At 37.7% G+C, this 20936-nt stretch overlaps 1 protein-coding gene across 5 annotated transcripts in view; it reads right to left on the reverse strand.

Moving 5' to 3' along the window:
* Positions 1-547: 547 nt before the first annotated feature.
* Positions 548-20936, reverse strand: part of TAF4B (TATA-box binding protein associated factor 4b) — a 99145-nt gene continuing 78756 nt past the window's right edge. For all 5 annotated transcript variants that reach the window (XM_072949076.1, XM_072949079.1, XM_072949077.1 and 2 more), the window contains 2 exons: positions 17858-17968; positions 548-2411 (listed from right to left, as the gene is read on the reverse strand). In XM_072949076.1, coding sequence (XP_072805177.1) covers positions 2244-2411; positions 17858-17968 — 279 coding nt within the window. In that variant the 3' untranslated portion in view covers positions 548-2243. The remainder of the gene's footprint in view (positions 2412-17857; positions 17969-20936) is intronic.

Raw genomic sequence — 20936 nt, forward strand, 5'->3', positions numbered from 1 at the left:
TCACACAAAAGGGTGCACCTAGTGATTCCAGATCTTCCAATTTTTCGAAAGAAGTGGAAATACAGATTTCTATGAATTAAAGTATCGGCCTCACTGTGTGAGTCACAGAGGATGCATTTATAGATCAAATCTGCCCAAGGCCCCCATTCTGCAAACTGAGTGGAAGAGTATCTTGGGTCCACTGTTTGCTCTTTTGTATATGCCTCAGGACACAAAGTTTAAAATGAATATTAAAAATAAATTTTGAAAAAGAATACCTTCTCAAAAAAAACCTCAATGGGCCAAGAAAAGCTTTTGTAATGAATATGTGAAGCATGCACTGTAAGTCAAATACCATGCCAATTTACAACTGTTTCAAAGAAAAGCGATATAGGAAGTTGGATCTGAAGTGAGGTTCTGGAACCCATAAATGCTGACACTCCAAAGTAAGTACCAATCAGAGCCAAGAAAGATCTACTTCCTGATAGATATGACCCATTGCCCAGGCCCCAACTTCAGCGGCCAACTTCTAGAGATACTGGTTTTCAAAGTCAGAGACTGAGCAAAGTTAATCTTATAATAAAATAATTATTTTAATGAAGTGTTGGAAATAACTTTAAACATCTGATCAATAAGATTATACACAAATATGGGAGTGTGCTGCACTTTACAAAAAATAAAGCTAAGCATTTAAATATACAAAAACAACTTCAGGTATAGATCTCTTCTTAAAGGATTCTTTTGTCATATACATAATTTATAGCATTTTACATAATAACTTGCTGAAACAAAAAACGTGGCCAATGTAAAACTTACTACAGTATAGAATATGGCCATTAACAGTCCCGATGGGAAGAACAGGATGGAGAATAGCATACTTGAGGTTTCTCTTTTCCCCTTGAATTCTTTTCCTAAGCACAGCTTTCCCTCCCCCCCTTTTTTTTGCCTTCTTTGGAGGCTTTACTCATTCTTTCTGTATACAGTTCTAACTAAGTTATTATTTTTTTTTTTACCAGCTACATGCCACAAAAGTGGAATTAAAAAAAAGAAGAAGAAGAAGAGAATTTGCTTTGCAAAATGTCAGCTTCCTCCCCAGAGGAGAATATATAACATGCTTTTCATAATATATTTAGAGCCAAGATTTCCAAGAGTAAGATGCTGACATTACCTTTTGAGTATAGGACCCAAAATGGAGTCCTGTTGCTAAAATTTATCATCAATTAGGATTTTTTTAAATGCAACAAGATGCTTAAAACTTAGGGTAACTAAAAGAGTTTTTAAAAGTACCCTTCTTAAGATTTAAAGCAATACACAAAACAAAAAATAACTTCTTCCTTTTGAAATACTGTAATTTGGAAATGTTTGATACATTTTTCCTTCTTGATTGGGCTGTGATGTTCTCCCATCAATGAAACATGTAGTTGTTGCTCTGGAGTTCCAGTTCCACCACTGCCCTTCTCAGGCACATGCAGCACATTTCCTGATTTATGATTCCATTTTCGTATTCCTCCATCAGTTTGGACGCAACATCCCATCATCTCATCCAATACTCTCCATCTTTTCCATTTTTCAACGAGGTATATCAGCAGCTTCAGTTTTAAGGTCTCCTTGACAAGGATGTCCCCTCACTCGGTATCAGAAGCAGCGTATGGTCATGTGAACCAGAGAACAGCAACCTCAGGCACAAACTATCCCCATCTGTCTCAGTTTTGACAACACCAGGACTCAGCTGACCAAAGCCACCACAAGCCCTAAGCTGTGGCTTGTCACCTTCAACTACAGAAGGTGATTATCATAATTAGCTCAGCAATTTCTGATTCCAGCCCAGAAAACCTAACACTTTATGAGTCAGGTTCAGCATGGGACGAAATACATACAGTTTCTTGGTAAGCAGTGACTCTTCCTTCCTCTTGCATCTCAATGCAGGCTGTATTAGGGAAAGACATCTTACCTGTTAACAGTCTGGCAAATGAAGCAGGCAGTAACAAACAGGGTCTTGCTATAATTAAACACATAGGTAGGCAAATGCCTACCTGTGTAAACTGTATTTCACAACCGATTTTCAGAAGACAACACTGACTCCTAGTCATTAAGAACCCCCACGGGATACATAAGTAAGATTTAATAAAAGTTTATAACTGTAAACAATGGTCTTCCCTATTGGTGACTGTTTTCCAGAAACTGAAATTTCAGGACAGCGTGGCAACGCTCTTCACGTCTTCTTTGGCAGTAAATAGCAAGGTCGTGGCCAGAGAGGGGCGAGGTCACTTCAGAAGGGCCAAGTACAGAGCTCGGGAGTACTTCATCTCCCTCTCCTGCTCCATACAGAAGATCAGGTCCCTGAGGCAGACTCTCGTGATTCTTGGACGAAGCAATTGTTTGGTGGCTGTCAGGCTAGATGCCCCAGAAGCAAAAAGGTTGTCTTTTAAGCCCTAAATAAAATAAATGGAGAAACAAGTTTAAAATAAGCAGTCTTTCATAAAGGGAGAACCCGTCAATTCAGTGAGAGCCCACTACCCTCGAGCCCCTGGGTTAGGTGCTGGAGACAATACCACAACGCAGCTCGAGCCTGCCCTCCAGCAGCCCAGACTGCCACCACACCGCGTTTATGACCTCACTCATTCTCTCTCACCTGGGCCACGGCCACAGCCTCTTAACTGCCTTCTCCACTCCATTCTTTGCTGCACATCGCAGGGCAGACTGTCCTCCTTAAAGGTCTTAGACAAAACTTTTGGGAGTGATCGATGTGGTCATGACTTTGATTGTGGTGATGATTTCACAGGTGTATATACGTATGTCGTACTGTACACTGCATATGTGTGCAGCCTTTCATATGTCAATTACAAAAGTAAAAGTAAAAGCCTTCCATGGTTCAGATCCCACCACTCCATGTGCAAAATCCTTTCAGGTGCCTCACTGTCCAGAGTAACTGCCTGAGCACTTGCTACAGTTTGAGAGCTACATTAAGCAACTTCCACGCGTTATCTTTTCCTTTATATAACACTGCAGCAAGTTATATGGGTGCCGTTCCCATTTATCAAATGAGGAAACTGATGAAGGTCACCAGCAAAACTGAGCTGGGACTCAATTTTTGATCTGATCTAAAGTGAATGCTCTTAGTCTCTTCTATATTATACATCATATCAGGTACAAACTCATCATCTGCCTTCCCTTAGCCTTACTTCCTGCTGCCGAGATCAGCCAAAGGCCATTCAACACCTATCTACTCATCCTTTAAGATCCATTTCAAATGTGTCTACTTGCCCTCCATTCCCTGCAAGAATTCTCACTCTGGCAACTACTTAAGTCTATTATAGTAATTTGTGTATGCTACCATACCACCATCAACACATACCCACTAGATCAAATCCAATACTCCTGTATTAATATAGTTTTCTATATATCAATATGTCTCCACACCACTATTTTATAAAAAACAGATTGGAAGAAGAGAGGAAAAACACAGAATATTCAAACAAAGGATAATTTGGCAAAAATGAATCCTTTATTCTTTTTTTAACCACCATACTTTGTTTCAAAACATCTCAATTTGATTGGCAACTCTCCTTTCTCCACCCGAAAGACTTACACAAGGAAAGATATTTATACAAGAAGTGAATCTTCTGGTTTCATTACTATCCTTTTATAACTATCAATTTTTAATTACTCTCAATATTTTTTGTTTTGCTGTTTTATTTTAATGGAAAGTAAGGAAATCTTCTTTAATGTCTCCAAAACACTATGGTCAAAACAAGTCAACTTAATTCCATACGTGTTCACAGAATGATTGGGGGCATTTTATCTCACAGTCAAATAAAATTTCCTTCAAAGATGCTATTCCCTTTTGAAGGGATATGACATCATAATCACATTTCTATACTCATTAGGTTAAACTTGTTCAAAAGCATCCATGGAACAAATTTTGGAAAGTCCACGTTTTAAAAAAACAGACAAAGAGATTATTCTTGGCTGCACAACTGCCTGCCTGCTTCTTCTAAAGCCTCTCTAAGGCGCAGAGCTGGTCTCTCATCACCTCTGGCAAAGGTGTTGGTAAAGAATGCAATTTGTACAAATGCAAGCGCCAGCCCCGTAGCTTCGGCTGAGCGTGGCAGTCAAGCCCCAGCACACCACTTTTCCCTGCTGACAGGTGTAATCTTAACTCTTATAAACTACCACCACCGTCAAAATATTCTCATAAGATTTTTACTGAATAAGCCCACTAACTCAGTTTTGGAACACTGGAAAAAAGGGACACATTAGGAAGAAAGTTAATAAAACATGTCACGGGCACCGCACGGCAATTTTGTTGTATACAGGAGTTATCTGTTTAAAACTATAGTACTTTTAAGTAGACATTTTTCTTAGCCGAAAATTAGACATATATTATGCTAAAGCTGAATCCATATATGTTTACAAATGTTTCCTACCAAGAGTTCACCTAAAATCACTCATTTAGTGTTTTACATGAATTTTTAAATTAAATGGCTAGATGGATACACTTTGCCTTGGCAATTTCACTTCTATGTAAATATCCAGAAATATGTCATGTGTTTACCAAAAGACATGTATGAGAATGTTTAGCACTACTACTCACAAAAGCCCGAAACTAGAAATAATCCAAATGCCCATTAAGAGCAGAATAAACTAGAATATTCATACAAAGGGAATACTACACAGCAGTAACAAACTGAGTACCATGGACAAATGTCACAAAAATGTTAAATGAAAGGATTCAGATACAAAGGAATACATACAGTTTGATTCCATTTCTATAAAGTTCAAATCCAGGTAAAGCTCTAGAAATTGGGATGATTCCCCTTAAGGGAGAAGAGAAGTGATCAGAAGAGGCTAGGAGAGGTTTTCTGGGATTCTGGCAATGTTCCCCCTACCCCTGCCTCTCTTTTTTGACCTGAGTGCTTGTCTACATGGATGTGTTCATGCTGTGAAAATTCAGTGAGCTTATTCATGATTTGTATTTACTTTTGTACATACTTGTCTGCATTGATGTTATACTTCAATAAGAAAATTAAACTGCTATCAAAAAAAATCCTGTGTAGGTAGGAAATAAACGGGAACAAAGAGGAAAAAGAGGAAAGAAAATAAGGCAAAATTGTTTAATAGAAAAAAAATTAAGGAGACCTAATCATCTGGGTAAGGAACAAAGAGGTCACAGTTCATGTCTGTCATGTGACAAGCCCGAAGGATCCAAGGGAAAGAGCTGTATCACAGCTGCCAGCACAGGGTTGAAAAGGAGGTCATTCCAACAGGATGCAGCAGAAGGCCCGAGGCAACGTTATAAATGAAACAAACCCCAAGGGACATTCAGTAACCCCACAGACATGCCTTTTATAATGCACAGCTTTACGAAGGTGATAGCATTCTCTTCCTCCAAAGAGTGACTGGCTTGGAGAGTCAATCTTTCTTAAATTTAGGTACAAATATACAGCGTTTTTATTCCTAAGCTTATGACTTGGGAAAATCCACAATCTGACTTGTCAGCTGGCCAGAATAATCAGCTACCTCTCAATTATTGTGGCAAGGAGGGTGGAATGTGCATGGGTAACTTAGAGCCACACAAACTCAAACCTGCTTTCACCATCAGTTTTCATTTTCTTCCTCTCCCAGTCCTTTCCCCAAAGTTGCCTAGGACTGATTTCTGACTACACGCACAGTCAATGCCAAAGAACACTAATGTAGTTAAGAGACCAGAATTTGTAAGAAGGAAAAAAAAGACTCTTGGGACAATGTACTATTTGTTTCTGAAACAGAGGGTTTTCCTAATTGACCTTCTATGTGAAGATATTCCTTAATCTGCATTCTTCACTTAGATTGAAAAAAAGCTAAAATAGAGGATGAAATTCAATGAAGATGAAAGAAATAATTCACTAAGTGTACAACAAATGTTTTTGGAAGTGTAACCAAACCAAGATATACACATTCTCTGACACTCCCAGGTCGATTAAGATAGCCTTCATTAAATTGTTCAACTATATCACTAAACGAAGTTCCATATTTTTATTATGAAACTTCTGAGGAACTCTTTTTGCTCTAATAAGGAAAAACTGAACACTATCAACTACTAATTTCACAGAAATAACACCATTTTAAGAATGACACTAAGTAATCCAAATAACCAGTTATGCACATTTCCCCCACAACCTAACAGAACAGGTGCTGGGAAGTAACACCTTTAAAAGCATCTCTACTTCTTTTTTCACTGTTTCCTTAAATTATGCTACTGCTATACCGAGAAGCAGAAATAACATCCTTCTGAGCCCAGGGGCCTCATGAATCTGGCTGAGGGTCTCAGTGATTTCAAAGGGGCCTCTGTTTCCAAGAGCCACCGTGCAGTCACTTAGCTTCATGCTAGTCCATGTGTTGATTCAATTCAAAAGTTACCTGGGTTACAGGGCACCTAGTGTGGACAAGAAACTGTTCTGGCAGCATAAGATACACAGGAGGACTGAACAGTGGTGAACACAGGTTGTCTCCTCCACAAGCAACCTCAGACAAACTACTTTAACCTCTCTGTGCCTCAGCTTCCTGACCTGCAAAACAGGGACAGTTACCGTAATTATCTCATAGGGTTGGCTTGAGCATGAAATGACAATGCCTGGCGTACAGTACATACTCTATAAATGTCACTCATCAGTTGGGAGGCATTGAAGGTTTATAAACAGGAAACAAAAAGCCAAAAAACAAAAACAAACCCAAAACAGGAAACAGTATAATCCTAGTTCCAGACCTTTCCTTCCATCCCCTAGTTAAATCTAATTAGACTTTCCTGCCCATCCCTGTTTCTCTAAGTCCTAGCTAATTTAAAGAAATAATTTGTCCTGCCACACTTACCTTGTCCCTCCCAGTGAATTTTTTGAATTTTAGTTGAGCTTTGAATACTTAAAGCTAAAAAGTAAACTAATGGGCATTTCAGACATATGGCAGGTGCATGAAGGGTGTATCCTGGGACAGGAAGGTTTATATAAGCCCTTCAAATCTAACAGTGTTCTGCTCTACAGAGCCAACCAGGCTTATCAATACTGTCTCCAGGAGCTGATGCCCACCTCTTCCATTCTAGTCCCTGAATCACTAGACCAAGAAAACACAAATGTATCCCTGGGTCTTAGCAGTTAATTAGGAACAAAAATCGGGCATTTTTAACAGAGGCAAAGATTCATTACATTTCTCAAACTTTCTGCTTGATTTTATGCTTACCCCCGTCACCATGGCAGGTCTTAAAAGGATGACTCAAGTCAAACTTAGGGAAAAAATAATTAGACATGGGGCCTAGGGGATGTGGAAGAAGAACTGGCTCCAGAACAAAACCTGAACATCCTTTAAGTCTTAGAAGCAAGGGTAAATAAAAGTGCCCCGGATGCCTGGCCTAGTGTAACAGGAACACTGAAAATTTATGTTCTAAAGACCTGAGCTTCTAAGCCTTAAGGGCAGCACAGAGTAGAAAATACTGAACTGAGAGACTGACTGCCCTCTGCTGGTCAACAAGCAGAACTTCTGAAGCAACAGAACTCCCACCTCTTATCACCTTCCTTTCATCCCTTTATTTCAGAATACTGACAACCTTGCATGCTAACTTCTGCCCTAAAATTTTGTCACCTCTAAGTATCTGTGTTTCAACAGTCTTTTAGAGAAGCAATATGTCTAAACAGACTGATGTGATATGCAGTCATGGGCTTTGAGTTCTAGTTGTGCAATTACAAGAGCTATAAATACTGGCTGTTCTATGCTAATGACCATCCGCTGTCTTTATCTCCCAAAGAATGCTTTACTAAAAGACCTCATTGTTCAATTTCCTGATGAAGTAAGTATCCTAAATTTAACTTGTTTCAAATCATTACTTCTTTCCTTTCTCCTCTTTCTCATTTAAAAGAATAGTAACACCATTCACCTCCAGTGCCTAAGCCAGAACACCGGGGGTCATCCCTTTCTTCCTGTTCATTCCAGCTACACTTCCTATCTATTCTGCTTCCTTACCAGTTTCCAAATCAGCTACTTCTTTCTATGTTTTCACTTTCATTACCTTCTGCCTAACATTACTTCATCAACCCTCTAAGAAACTTCCCTATTTCCAGGATTAATATTGCTCACACTGCAGTGAGAAAGATCTTTCTAAAATAGTAAGTAATCTGACAACACTGTTTTCCTGTTTAAAATGCTCCAGTGGCTAACAGTCTCCTACAGGACCGAGTCCAAGCATCCTAGCATGACACATACAGTCATCCCTGAGCATACCAAAGCCTGTCCCCACATTCTCATCTTTCATTGCTTTCTCTGTCTCAAACTATTGATCATGCCGTAGAATATTTTTTCCTCTTTGTTCCAGACAGGTAATTCTCTCCTCCTGGAAGTCCTTCTCCAAGCTCTGTGTCCTATTCTTGTATCACATTCCTAAGTTCTTTAAGACTCAATTCAGGTAACATTTCCCCAATGCTGCTAACACAAACTGACCACAAGCCTAGATGAGGTACAACTCCTTTGTACGTTAGTGGTGCTCTGTGCTTTACTATCACATTTACCTGGCGCAAAGCAACTACCTCTTTAACTGTCTCACTCGCTGGAAAGGAAGGATTCTGTACCTGTAAATATTTTATATAGTGTTTGGCAATGTCTGCAGTACAGGTATGCATCAAGTGCCACCCAATAATACCAATGCCATACCATTATATGAATGACCAAACAGTGAAAATAAGCCATATTATGGGTTTTGGAACTTTAAAATCAAGATCCTGCTTTAAGCCAAATAAATCTGGGAGAAAAGCTGTAAAGGTAAAGTCCTTTGATGACTTGTTCCTCAGCATTACTTATCCCCACCAAGCTGCCACCAGATGGGATTTGCTCAAAAGGCTATTTTCTGCTACTTTCTCTGAACAACCCACTAAGTAATGTAACACACAAGAAAAGCAAATAACCAAACACACAGTCAACTCTGAAAAGCAGTAACTTCCTGCAAGTTGAAAAGCCCATGTTAGGACTGTCCTCTTTATACTCTGGTTATTTTCTTCAACTTTTAATTAAGATACTTACAAAGTCTTCTAAAAATTCAAGTAAACTATGTCCAGAAATAAGCTTTATTTATCTATTATTTTAAGAAAACTTCTTTAAAGGAGTACCAGTTAAAGATTTTTCTTTCAGAACCAGCTCTGATTTTATCCTTGGAGGATGTGAATGCTTTAAAAAAAAAAAAAAGCTACAATATCAGTAAGGATTGCTGTGCCTTATAACTAAAGGTAGATTTTTACCAGTATATTTAAATATATTAATAGTAGCATTGTTTAATTAAAACTCTGATAATTCTAGAGTTGGTGAATTGCACACTGATGGAAAAAATACTAAAAAGATACATGAATTTACAAGAAAAATGAAAGAGCACTAGAAATGATAAATACTTTAAAAACTATTTTTATTTCCATAAATTCTTTAAAAAATATATGACCAAGTAATAACAATGTACTATGGAGGTTAAAACATATGCAGAAGTAAAATAGGCGACAACAGCACAAGGGATGGGAGGCATCTGCCTAATGGAATTATATAGTTAAAAGATTTTTACATAGGTGAAGTGGCATTAATTTAAGATTAACTGTAGTCAGTTAAGGATACATATTGTACCTTTAAACAGACACAGTAACCACTGAAAAAATAAAACAGGTATAGTTAAGAAGCCAATAAAGGATATAGAATGACATACTAAAACACTACTTGATTGACTCAAAAGATGACAAGAAAGGAAAAAAGATAGGACAAAGAAAACAAATAGCAAGATGGTAGACTCAAATCCAATCACAGTAATACCTACATTAAATGTAAATGGACTACATAGTCCAAGTAAATTTTTAGACTGGATATAAATCTGAAACTGAATTATATGCTACTCAAAAGAGATCAGCTTTAAATGAAGGCACAGATGGGCTGAAAGTAAATGGATGGAGAAAAAATAAACCACTTGAATATCAAGCATAAGAAGGCTGGTGTGGCTATGATATCAAATACAGTAAGGTTTAAGACAAGGAATACTACTAGAAATGAGAATCATTTCACAATAACCAAAGGGGACAATTCATCAAAAAGACATAATGTGTTTGTAACCAGTAACAGACCATCAAATAAAAGAAGCAATAATTTATAGGTAGGCAGAGACAAATGCACAACCACAGTTAAAAAAAAAAAACTTATGAAATATTATTTGACCATAAATAGGAATGTAGTACTGATATATGCCAACACATGGATGGATCTTGAAAACATTGTGCTAAGTCAAAGAAATCAGAAGCCAAATACTGTATAATTCCTTTCATATGAATGCCCAGAATAAGCAAATCGAGAGACAGATGGTTGCACAGCCATGTGAATATACAGTTGTCCCTAGGTATCTGCAGAGGATTGGTTCCAGGATCCCCTGTGAATATCAAAATCTGTGGTGCTCAAGTCCCTTATATAAAATGACACATCATTTACATATACTCTACATATATCCTCCAGCGTACTTTAAATCATCCCTAGATTATCTGTAATGCCTACTACAATGCTACAACTGTCTAAATGCTATGTAGACAGTTGCCACCACCAGGCAAATTCAAGTTTTACTTTTTGGAACTTTCTGGAATTTTTTTTCCAGATATTTTCAGGTATTTTCAATCTGTGGTTTGTTGAATTCACAGATGTGGAACTTGCAAGTATGGAGGGCCAACTGCACTCAAATCTACTGAACTGTACACTTCAAAAATGGTGAATTATATGGTATGTGAATTACACTTCAACAAAACCCCAGAAGATTGGCACAGTCTAATAAGTCAAACAAGCAAGTTCAAATATACATTTCAAAAGCAACTTACATTTATTCTTTTCAAGACTCATGTATTCTTATGAAAAATGCATAAATAGTTCAACAACATACTCTAAATAGGTACTGTTGCAATATCTAAGGCAGATACACTGAATTTTTCCATGTAAACCTGGGTTTTCACTGGCAACATTAATTAGAAAATCTGAACATTTTATTTGGGAATATTGCAGAGAAATTAACTGTCATTTGAACCATGAAATATATGCTTAGCAACGGAGTTACCAACCACTTTTGCCATAAACATTAGTTTGTTGTTAATTAATACTCAGCTGTCACTTTGGAAAACCCTGTAAGACCAGACTGATATTTATTATAGGCAATCCTATATAACACACCCAGCCTTTCCACAGTCACTATTACATATACCAAACAGATGCATAAGCCACTGAAACAAACAGGTACTAGCACAGTATTAGGGAACAAGTATAACAATATAACTGGCCACGTGAGGCAACTACAATTGAAAAACCTAAGGAGAATAATACCAGCCTCAATTACAGACAGAGTATGCACACAGACACTCTGTTTCAAACACTGCTTCCTGGGAGCCTGATAGCTTACAGGAGTCATTTTAAAGCCTGACAACTTAGGGGGAAAAAAACCTCTCTTAGCATAACCTCATCATAATGCCAACTATAATTAAAGTGCTCTGAAGGAAAAAATACCATATAATGCTTCAAATATTACATTTAAGACACTATTTGCCCTGGGAGGAACAGTGACCAAAATACTTACTGGAGCAGAGGAATGTAACACTAAAAATACTTGCGGAAAAGACAGGAATCTTCAAGGCTCACAGACAGTTCTGCAGAGGTAACTTGACTTTTTACACACACTATGTTAATTTCCAGTTAATCACAAGTATCCATGGCCTACTGCTAAAAAGACCACCATGCTAACAAAGTCCATCATCAGCGTCCTGTATCACAGGCTCCAAGGATTCCCCGATCCATGCTTAGTTACAAGGCAAAATAAAACAGGCCAGATCAGTGTGAATCCAACACTGCTGTAATAAAACTGTAACTTCTGGACCATAAATTCCAAGCAAGCCAATACCTAATTCTTGTCTTCTCATCACTGTATCTAACACAAGTGGGTGACCGAATGAATGAATAAGCTAACACAAATGCCATCCCAACAAATATATTATGACTTCTAAATAGAAAATAGAGAGTATTCACAATTCAAAAGACTGAGAAGAAACAAATGGCGTAAAGTTTGTAAAATAACACTATCTGGTACTGATGAGATGTAAATAAACACGTTCATGTACTGCTGGTAGGGACGTAGACTAGTTCAAGTTTGGGGAACAAATGGCAGTAAATATTTTAAAAGAACTTTAATAATGAGTATCTCGTCTGACCTTGCAATTCTGTTTCTGGGGGGTGGGAGAACATGGTCAAAGATCTAATTACAAATAGGCTCACACAATATTACTTTGGAAGCTAAAACATGTCCAGTAGGGGAGATGGATAAATCACAGTATGCCAATGAAATCTGTGAAACAGTTAAATAGCATGGATGAGACGCATACGTTATTCATTAAGTAAAAAGAAAGTTATAAAAAAATTACACTATAAATTTTATAAAAATGTGATAGGGTATGAATTATTTTACATTTATTTCTCTAAGTTTTCTACAATAAACATTCATCTGGATGAAAATAAAAATTTTAAATATGAAAATTCGCATTAGAGAGACAAGGGAGGAACACTTAAGAAAATCACCAGCCTGAGGAATGAAAAGGTTTAAGTGACAGGAAAAGGAAAAGGACTTGGGAAGAGTTGACCGTGAGAGACTCACAGGAAATAAAAAAGAAAGGAGGCAGAACAGACCCCAGACACAAAATGAAAGAGAAAGGGGAAGCTTTGGAGCTCTGATTAGGACAACAGAGCAGAGCAAAGCTTGTGGAAAGAGGGACAGTCCTCATTTCAGATCAAGTGATGTGTATGTTGCCTCCAAAATCCAAATATTCCCCCTTTCTTTGTGATGGGAGAAGCCAGATATAGCAAGCTGTCTCTTACCTTGGAAAGGGTATCTCAGTATGCTGCAAACCACTGGACTCCTAGGAAGTTCATCAAGATGACAGGCCCCCCAGTTTTTGTGAGACTTATTCGCACCCTCCACCCTCTGGCACGCATGCACAACGTCTACAGGAGTTGTGACTTTCGGCTCACCAGCTCTGACAACATCGTATCGATGTAATGGATTAGCATAATGTCCTGTGGGAGGGAGAGGCCATCCAGATTCTGGCACACTGGCTCATGACTAAGGCTTGATTTAGCCCCAAGACAGGTTGGTGAAGGTATACTGCTGATTCTGCCAGTTAGGAACAAACTAATTCTGATGGTCTTATATTAATAAGCATAGAGGAAAAAAGCAGATCAACATCTGCATATCAAATGCCAGGAATTGCACTGACTTGCTACAGCCGTAAAACCACATCTGGAACAGTAACTGCAATTGAAACCACCACCTGATTAAATTCATGATAATCCACCATCATTCTCTAAGACCCATCCGTCTTCTTCAATGCCAGACGAGTGAGTCGAATGGGGACGTTAGAGGAATCACCACTTCTGCATCTTTCAAATCCTTAACGGTAGCTCTGCAGTCCCTCTGGGTAATAGTTTACTATTTTTGTAGGGGGGTGACATTCTAGTGGCTTCCACTGGACTTTCTCTCACTTCCACAGGTCAGTGAACCAATGTGAATTTCCCCTTCCCCAGTGCCCAGGCACTCTAGTAAACGGCTATAGGTCTTTAGGGGAAAGGACAGACGGAGACTCATAGCATAAAATTCTGGCTATGTTGTAGAGTCTTTCCTCAGGAGGATCTGACTTTCCCTTCATTCAAAGGCATTGGGCCTGCGAACTGGCCTAGGTGTGGGGACTAGTTGAGGGGCTCTAAACTCTTTACTGAGACCATCCAGTCACACTTCTGTTCCCCAGGCCTCTAGTTGCTCTGTTTACTTAACAGGTTGCCGACCCATTTCAGTCATAGGGACACTATGATCAACAAGCCAGTGCCAAAGATCCCTGCAGCCCAGACTGCTGTGATTACTTCCTAGGCTATGTAACCACATCACTCTGCCTTTAGCAGTCAAGCACCAGTACCTGCCTCTGCCTCCTGGGCACTCTTTCATTCCTGACAAATTCAGGGATCCTCGTTTGATGGCAAGAGTTAACCAGTCATTACCGGTTTAAAGAGAATAGCCAACAGAGCTCCCCAGCGATGCTGAGGCCCCTCCAATGAATGTGCTTCTCAGAACTGTGAGGAAAGGAGTCTCCTCTGGGCCCACCCAGGGGACACATGTGATCAAGTTTTTTTAAAATGAAAAATCCACTTTAGCATTCGAATCTCCCTAAGCCTTTGGGTAACTTCCTCAAAGTTCTAGCATCTACCTCAACTTGAGTTTAGGCCACCTTTAAGTATAATGAAATGTTCAATCAACTGACAAACCACTCCTAGTCCTCTGACCTAATCCCTTCACTCTGGAATCTCTGTTCAGTGTGCCCACATCAAAAAAATCACCTGATCAACTTTATATTCTGGCTACTCTGATCCCACACCATTCCCCAGGTAACTGCAGGCAAAACCATGCAATTCTTTAAGTGTGTATCATACTCTCTCATGGGTGATCTTAGTACCTCATTCCCTGGGGGGTGTTGTAGGTACTGAAGCAATGACAGGTGGTGAAGATAGTTCCTGAGGAAGATACGTGGTCTCCTGCAAGGCAACGGCCTGAAGGGCAGCCATCACAGCTCCCTCAGGAGACTAAGCTCCCTGAGACGGGGTGGAAGGACTGGCAAAGGCAGTGAGGCAGAACCGAGGAGTTCAAGGTTCTTCTGCCTCACTGGAATCTGCCCATATTCCCCACCCCAACGTTCAGTTTTCCATTCCTTTCCAACGTTGTTAACTTGAACACAAGAGACTGTACAAGACCGGAAGCTGAACATGCACGGTAATTCAGCCACCTGCAAAATCAGATTTAGGGTCTGGTTTTTAGAAATCTCTGCCTCTGGCTACAAGAGATAAAGGCACCTTCCAGGGCAATCACTGAGGCTTTCACTCCCTTATGGAGATGCTGAGCTCAGAATCTCTAAAGCCTTTTCCTTCCCTAAGTTCCCCAGGGTACTATGACGGACCACCTTATCCCATGATCCCTGTTTTCACTAAATGTTCTGTGGTAGTGAATACTCAGTATTCTTTCTATGGGCACTGGATTTGGAGATTTGGAAACTTGAGGACATCATGCTAAGTGAAATAAACCAGTCACAAAAAAGACAAATACTATATGATTCCACATACATGAGGTATCTAAGCAGCCAGATTCATGGAATCAGAGTAGAATGGTGGTTACCAGGCACTGGGAAAGGGGGAGAAGGGGAGTTGTTTAATGCACACGGAATCTCAGTTTTGCAAGATGAAAAAGTTCAGGGGATACGGTCTACAACAACGTGAGTATGCTTAACACCACTTAACTGTACACTTAAGGATGATTAAGATGGTTAAAAAAAGATTTGGTACTAACACATCAATAGTCATAAACAGACATACGTCAGTAGGCTAGTCCCGCTGCACTTACATAGTATCTACTAGCCTCCTGTGACTATTAACACTTACAGTAGTTTTTTTAAAGCTCAAACTTCATTTCCTCAATCACACTGGCCACAGTTCAACTGCTCAGCAGCCATATGTAGCTGTTCAGGACAGCACAGACACAGAACGTTTTTATCACAAAAAGTTCCATTAGGTAGCACTCGCTCAGAGTATACAGAAACAGGCTCAAGTACAAACAAGAATTTGTATTCAATACAAATTTGTGTGTAATAAAAGTGGCATTTCAAATCGGTGGGGAAAGAATTGTTTAGTAAATAGTGATGGGACAATCTGCTAGCCTGGAAGAGAAAGAGAGAAGACTGAGGGAATACAGTTAAATCTGTATCTCAGCTCTTAACCAAAATAACCTGTGAATGAATCAAAGATTTATACTTAACAAGTAAAGTAGTATAGCACTAAAACATAAGTCTAATTATTAAGAAAGGGTTTTCCAAACAGAACAGCAGCCCAGAAGACAAAAGCAAAAGACTGATTTTTGTTTTTGAAAATAAAAACTTGTAGATGAATAAAGCCCAAACTGAAAGAAAAGGGAAGGAGGTTGTACAGTGTTCCATATTCTTAATCTATTAAAAAATACAACTCAGTGGGGAAAAGGTAAATTGAAAAGTGCCAATATACACATGAAAAAATTGCTCAGTTTTTCTCATCATTTAAACACTCTATTAAAAATTGCCATTTTCAACCATCAGATGGAAAAGATCACCCCTAGTGTTAGTTAATCAGAGTGCAGAAAAATAGGCACGAATGGAGGTAAAAACTGATTCAACTTATTCAATTGGTTAATTTTAAAACAGTTACCAAAAGTCAAAAACAACAAATAATATTTATGGGTAAAATGATATTGAGTCTAGGATTGACTTTAAAATAACCTGATGAGTGAAAACTTACCTGAGAAGGTTGGTTCAGATACAAATGAAACAAAACTGGGTATATATAGATAGGAGTTGTAACAGGGTGGTAGGTATGTGGGGGGTTCATTTTACAATTCTATCTTTGAGTGTGTTTGAATTTTTCCAAAAAGTTTTTCCCTATTATGCATACTCTTTAACCCAGGAATTCCATTTCTAGGAATTTAGCCAATAGTTACATGGGACAAGCATACAACAATATAAATACAAGGATACTCTTTGAGTCAATAAAAGCAAAAACCCAGAAACAAACTAAATGTCCATCAGAGGAATGGATGAATAAATTACATTTATCTCAACACAGTAATGTCATATACCTTTAAAAATTATGGAGGTAAATTATACAAGAGAGATTATGGAAAGGAGGAAAAGTATCAAGGGCTGAACAAAGGTACAGCTGCATTGCATTTAGTAAAAACAAAATCAAAGGTGGATTTATGAAGGCACATGAGATATATGTCCATGTTCATAACAGATTTCTAGAAGGACATGTGAAATCTTAACAGTGGCTACATCTGGCTGGGCAGGGGATGGGGGAGTGGAAACCTGTGAGGAGAAACATTTATTTTTTTCAAACAATTTTATACCGTTACTTCTTTTTGCATGTGAACATGCTGCATTCATTACATTTTTATTAATAAAAACAGTTCTTTTTAATCCTTCCTCTATTAAGATGATTGTTGATCATTTAGGAACTGTCAATGTTTAGGGTCAACGCTGGGAGGAGTCTGTCACAAAACACATTTAATTTCGCAGAGCAGAACAGATAAGCTGTGGTTCCTTTATTGCTGACCCTAACTCACGGCTCTCATAGATTTACTCTATCTCAGCCCTGATGATTAATCTGAAAATCTAACACTGTATCAAATAATTGCTCTGAAGATGCAAGTAAGATCCTTCCTTGGTGTTAATCAAACAATTAATGATATTTATTGAACATATATGTGCCTAATCCTGTGGGGGATACAAAGAAACAGGATGATAGCTTTGCTCAGAAGTTCATACTCTCGGAGAAAAAATATGTATGAAAGAAACAGAGAACAATAAATGCCATGCAGACACATCATGTGCTGAGAAAAGAGAAAAGAAGTCAGTGTGGGTATGAATAGTCAAGAAATGAGAGGGCAGATTTAACTTTAACAGATGAGCTGAATTTAGATACACAATGAAGAGAAAATTACATAAAACTGCCAGAAAGAATGCACAGAAAAAATTGAGACAGACTCAGTATGACTAGAGATGGGGGATAGGAAGAAGTATAAAATAAGCAGTAAGTAGCAGTAGTTCAAGGCAATATATATATATATTTAAAAAAACAGCCAAAATTAAGATTTTTTTTTTAGGATAAAATAGGCAAAGGAATTTTAACAAGCATTTTGACAGCAACAGTAGGGTGCAAGGTAGAATAAACTATTTGCATTCTTTGCTTCCTTTCGTCTTGCTTTTTTTGATATGAAAAATAAAATAACAAACAAATACTGTTTCAATACCTCACTTCCAGACCCAGATTCTAGTGGTCTCTTCTTTCTTGGTCCAATAGCTGCAAGAGCTGTGAGATTAGCATCTCTATGCTGTATCTGTGCGAGTTCCAACTGTTGTAACTAGAAGATGGAATAAAAAAAAAATCAATGTTTACACACAGTCATGCTCAGACGGGGAAAGAAAGTGATCACTAAACCCATTTTTCAGTTCTTCACCAAATATGTTACAGTGTAAAATAAATACCAGGTTTCACTAACAGCCAAGGGGCATATCAATTCCTGATTCCTTTACTCTAACAAACTCTTCAGTCCTGAGTCTCTAAATAACAGAAGGGCAGAATTTAAGTAAGGAAGAAGTATAGAAGAAAAAGAAGAAAGGAAAGACATCTAGAGCTGAATTTCTCTTGCGTTAAGCATAGGTAAGAAATGCCTGAAGAATAACTCGAACAGTAAACTGGAGGGAAAGTAGCCAAACTGTAGTCAAACTTTTCAGATTAAAAGAAAAATTACGGTTGACACTTGGACAATGAATGTGGGGATTAGAGGTGCTGACCTCTATGCAGTTGAAAAAAATCCATATAAAACTTATAGTTGGCCCTGCGTATCCAAGGTTGCTCCACATTCACGGGTCCGCACTGGCTGATTCAACCAACCGCGGACGTAGTACCGCTGTACTTAGTAAAGAAAACATGCATATCTAAGCGGACCCATGCAATTCAAACCCGTGCTGCTCAAGGGTCAACCATACTTAAAAAGAAATAGTTTCTGTATTTTATAGGAAACAGTTCTATGCTGTACGATTTACAAAGTACTTCCTTAAAATTAATGCATTTAACTCTTCCAGCCACATTGAAAGGTATTTATTAATTCCTATAATAACATGAATATTATACATAATTCATCCTTTTTTTTTTAACTAAGTGAGACAGGCTCTAAGAGGCTGAGAAAATTTCATAAAGGTTACACAAACAATAAGTGGTAGAAACAGAACTCAGAACTTACAAACCTTTTCAATATATCACACTTCCTTCTGGATTTACTCCGTACTTATCTTTATACCAAAAATTGAAAGCGAGGTAATATTCTTTTGCCATACAGCTTTTATTATGCTTAACCCAGAATGACCAAATCTACAAAGTATAATTTTTTAGTATGTGGGCACTAAACTACACAGGGGTACCAATGAAAGATACCTATTAAGGTAGATAAATTTAAGATATTAAACTAGGAAATAAATCATTAAACACAGCATCATTTCAATAAGGCAAGTTAAGTGTCAAATGGTATTAAAAAAAAAAACAACAAGGTAAAGAAGTCAAAATAAAATATCACTACACAGGTCCTTAAGCTTTTCCGGAAGAGGAAGAATATTCAGTTCCCATCAAAACCTTATTACCATGGAGAAAAAGGATGAATCAGGCACTGGTTTGCCAAGTAAATATTCAAACAAGATCAGATTCCAAGAGAGTCAACTGTAAGTAACCTATTGGGGAACCGTAAATATATTATGAGAATAATATTTTAAAAGAACACTAACCAAATTTTTAACACTTAAAAAAAAAAGAGCAGATTAAAGTAGGGAATAGTTTGTGGTGAAACAGGCAGTCTCAGGGAGATATAAAGCAAAGATCACTTCAAATTATTTATAATATTAGGGTAAAGACAAAGAATAAGCCATGCGTAACTGCGTCAAGCAAAGCAGCAAACACTTAACTAAAGAAAATGAACTAGGAACCACTTTCCATTTGCTGCACAAATTACAGGGCAGAAATCCTTCTTTTAAATTGCGTGTTTACTCATATATAAATTGCTAGAAAACTGTTTTCAGGAGTTATAACTTATCTTTTGTTGATGCTGGCCTTTTAAATAAAACATATACTTTCAGAGTCTGATGCTGTCGCAATATAGAACTTCTAGGTGACAAAATGCAATTTTAGTTAATCTACCCTGCAGCACTAATCAAACAACAAGCTCTATTTTAAAGTCTTTCCCTGTAGAGAAATGGCATCTGCAAGATAGTCACACCAAATAAACAGTTTTCAAATTGACCTTTGTCAAAATGACCCAATCTATGCAGTAACACAATGTCTTCCAATTTGCAAATTATACTTTGGTTTTCTGAAATCTCACACACAATGTTTTAGAAAATTCTGCAAAACTCTAACAAGACTGGAAAGGGATCATAGTTTGGTTGGCTCTGTATTCACAACAAACTTTCTTAAAAACAATATATCTTGGTCAGCACAATACAGAAAAACTAGGCACTTTTAACCAGAACAGGAGGATGTTAATGCAAATTTGGCATACACAGTGGGTGAAGACATCTATACTCAGTTCTGTAAAAACAGCCATTGAATGAAAGGTTTGCTGGTGGAAAACAGGACTGCAAATGGCATGATAATCTACATAGAAAGCCTCAAGTTAGTTACAAAGAAACAAAACCAAAAACACTCCTAGGACCAAGGAATGACTCTAGCAAGGCTGCAAGATGCAACATCAATACACACAATATTCAATCATACTTCTAAATATCGCTAAAGTACAATCAGAAACTTAAATTTTAAAAAAAGTCACCTATAATAGTTATCTCCAAAATGAAATATTCAGGTATAAATCTAACATGTACAGGTATTTATATGTTACAAACCACAAAACGCAGATGAAAGAAAGCAGACAAGTGGAGAGACATACTGCATTCATAGATTGTAAGACTGAATACAGTAAAGATTTCAATTCTTTCCAAATTGACCTACATATTTGACACAATTCCAATAAGTTTTTTTGTAGATATGGATAAATTGATTGTAAAATCTATATGGAAAGGCAAAGAAGCTAGAGAAGTTAAATCACATTGGGGAAAAGGGTAATTGGAAAAATTACACCATATAATTTTAAGAATTACTTATATAAGGCTATAATAATCAAAATAATGCAGTACTGAAAAAGGGATGGACACATAGATTAATGAGACAGAACAGAAAACCAAGAAATAGACCCACATAAATATGCTCAACTGATTTTTCAACAAGGTGTTAAACAATTCAATTCAATTGAGAAAGCAGTTGTCTTAACAAATGCAGCAACTGAA

This window comes from Vicugna pacos, chromosome 24, assembly GCF_048564905.1.
Source record: "Vicugna pacos chromosome 24, VicPac4, whole genome shotgun sequence".
NCBI classification, from domain to species: domain Eukaryota; kingdom Metazoa; phylum Chordata; class Mammalia; order Artiodactyla; family Camelidae; genus Vicugna; species Vicugna pacos.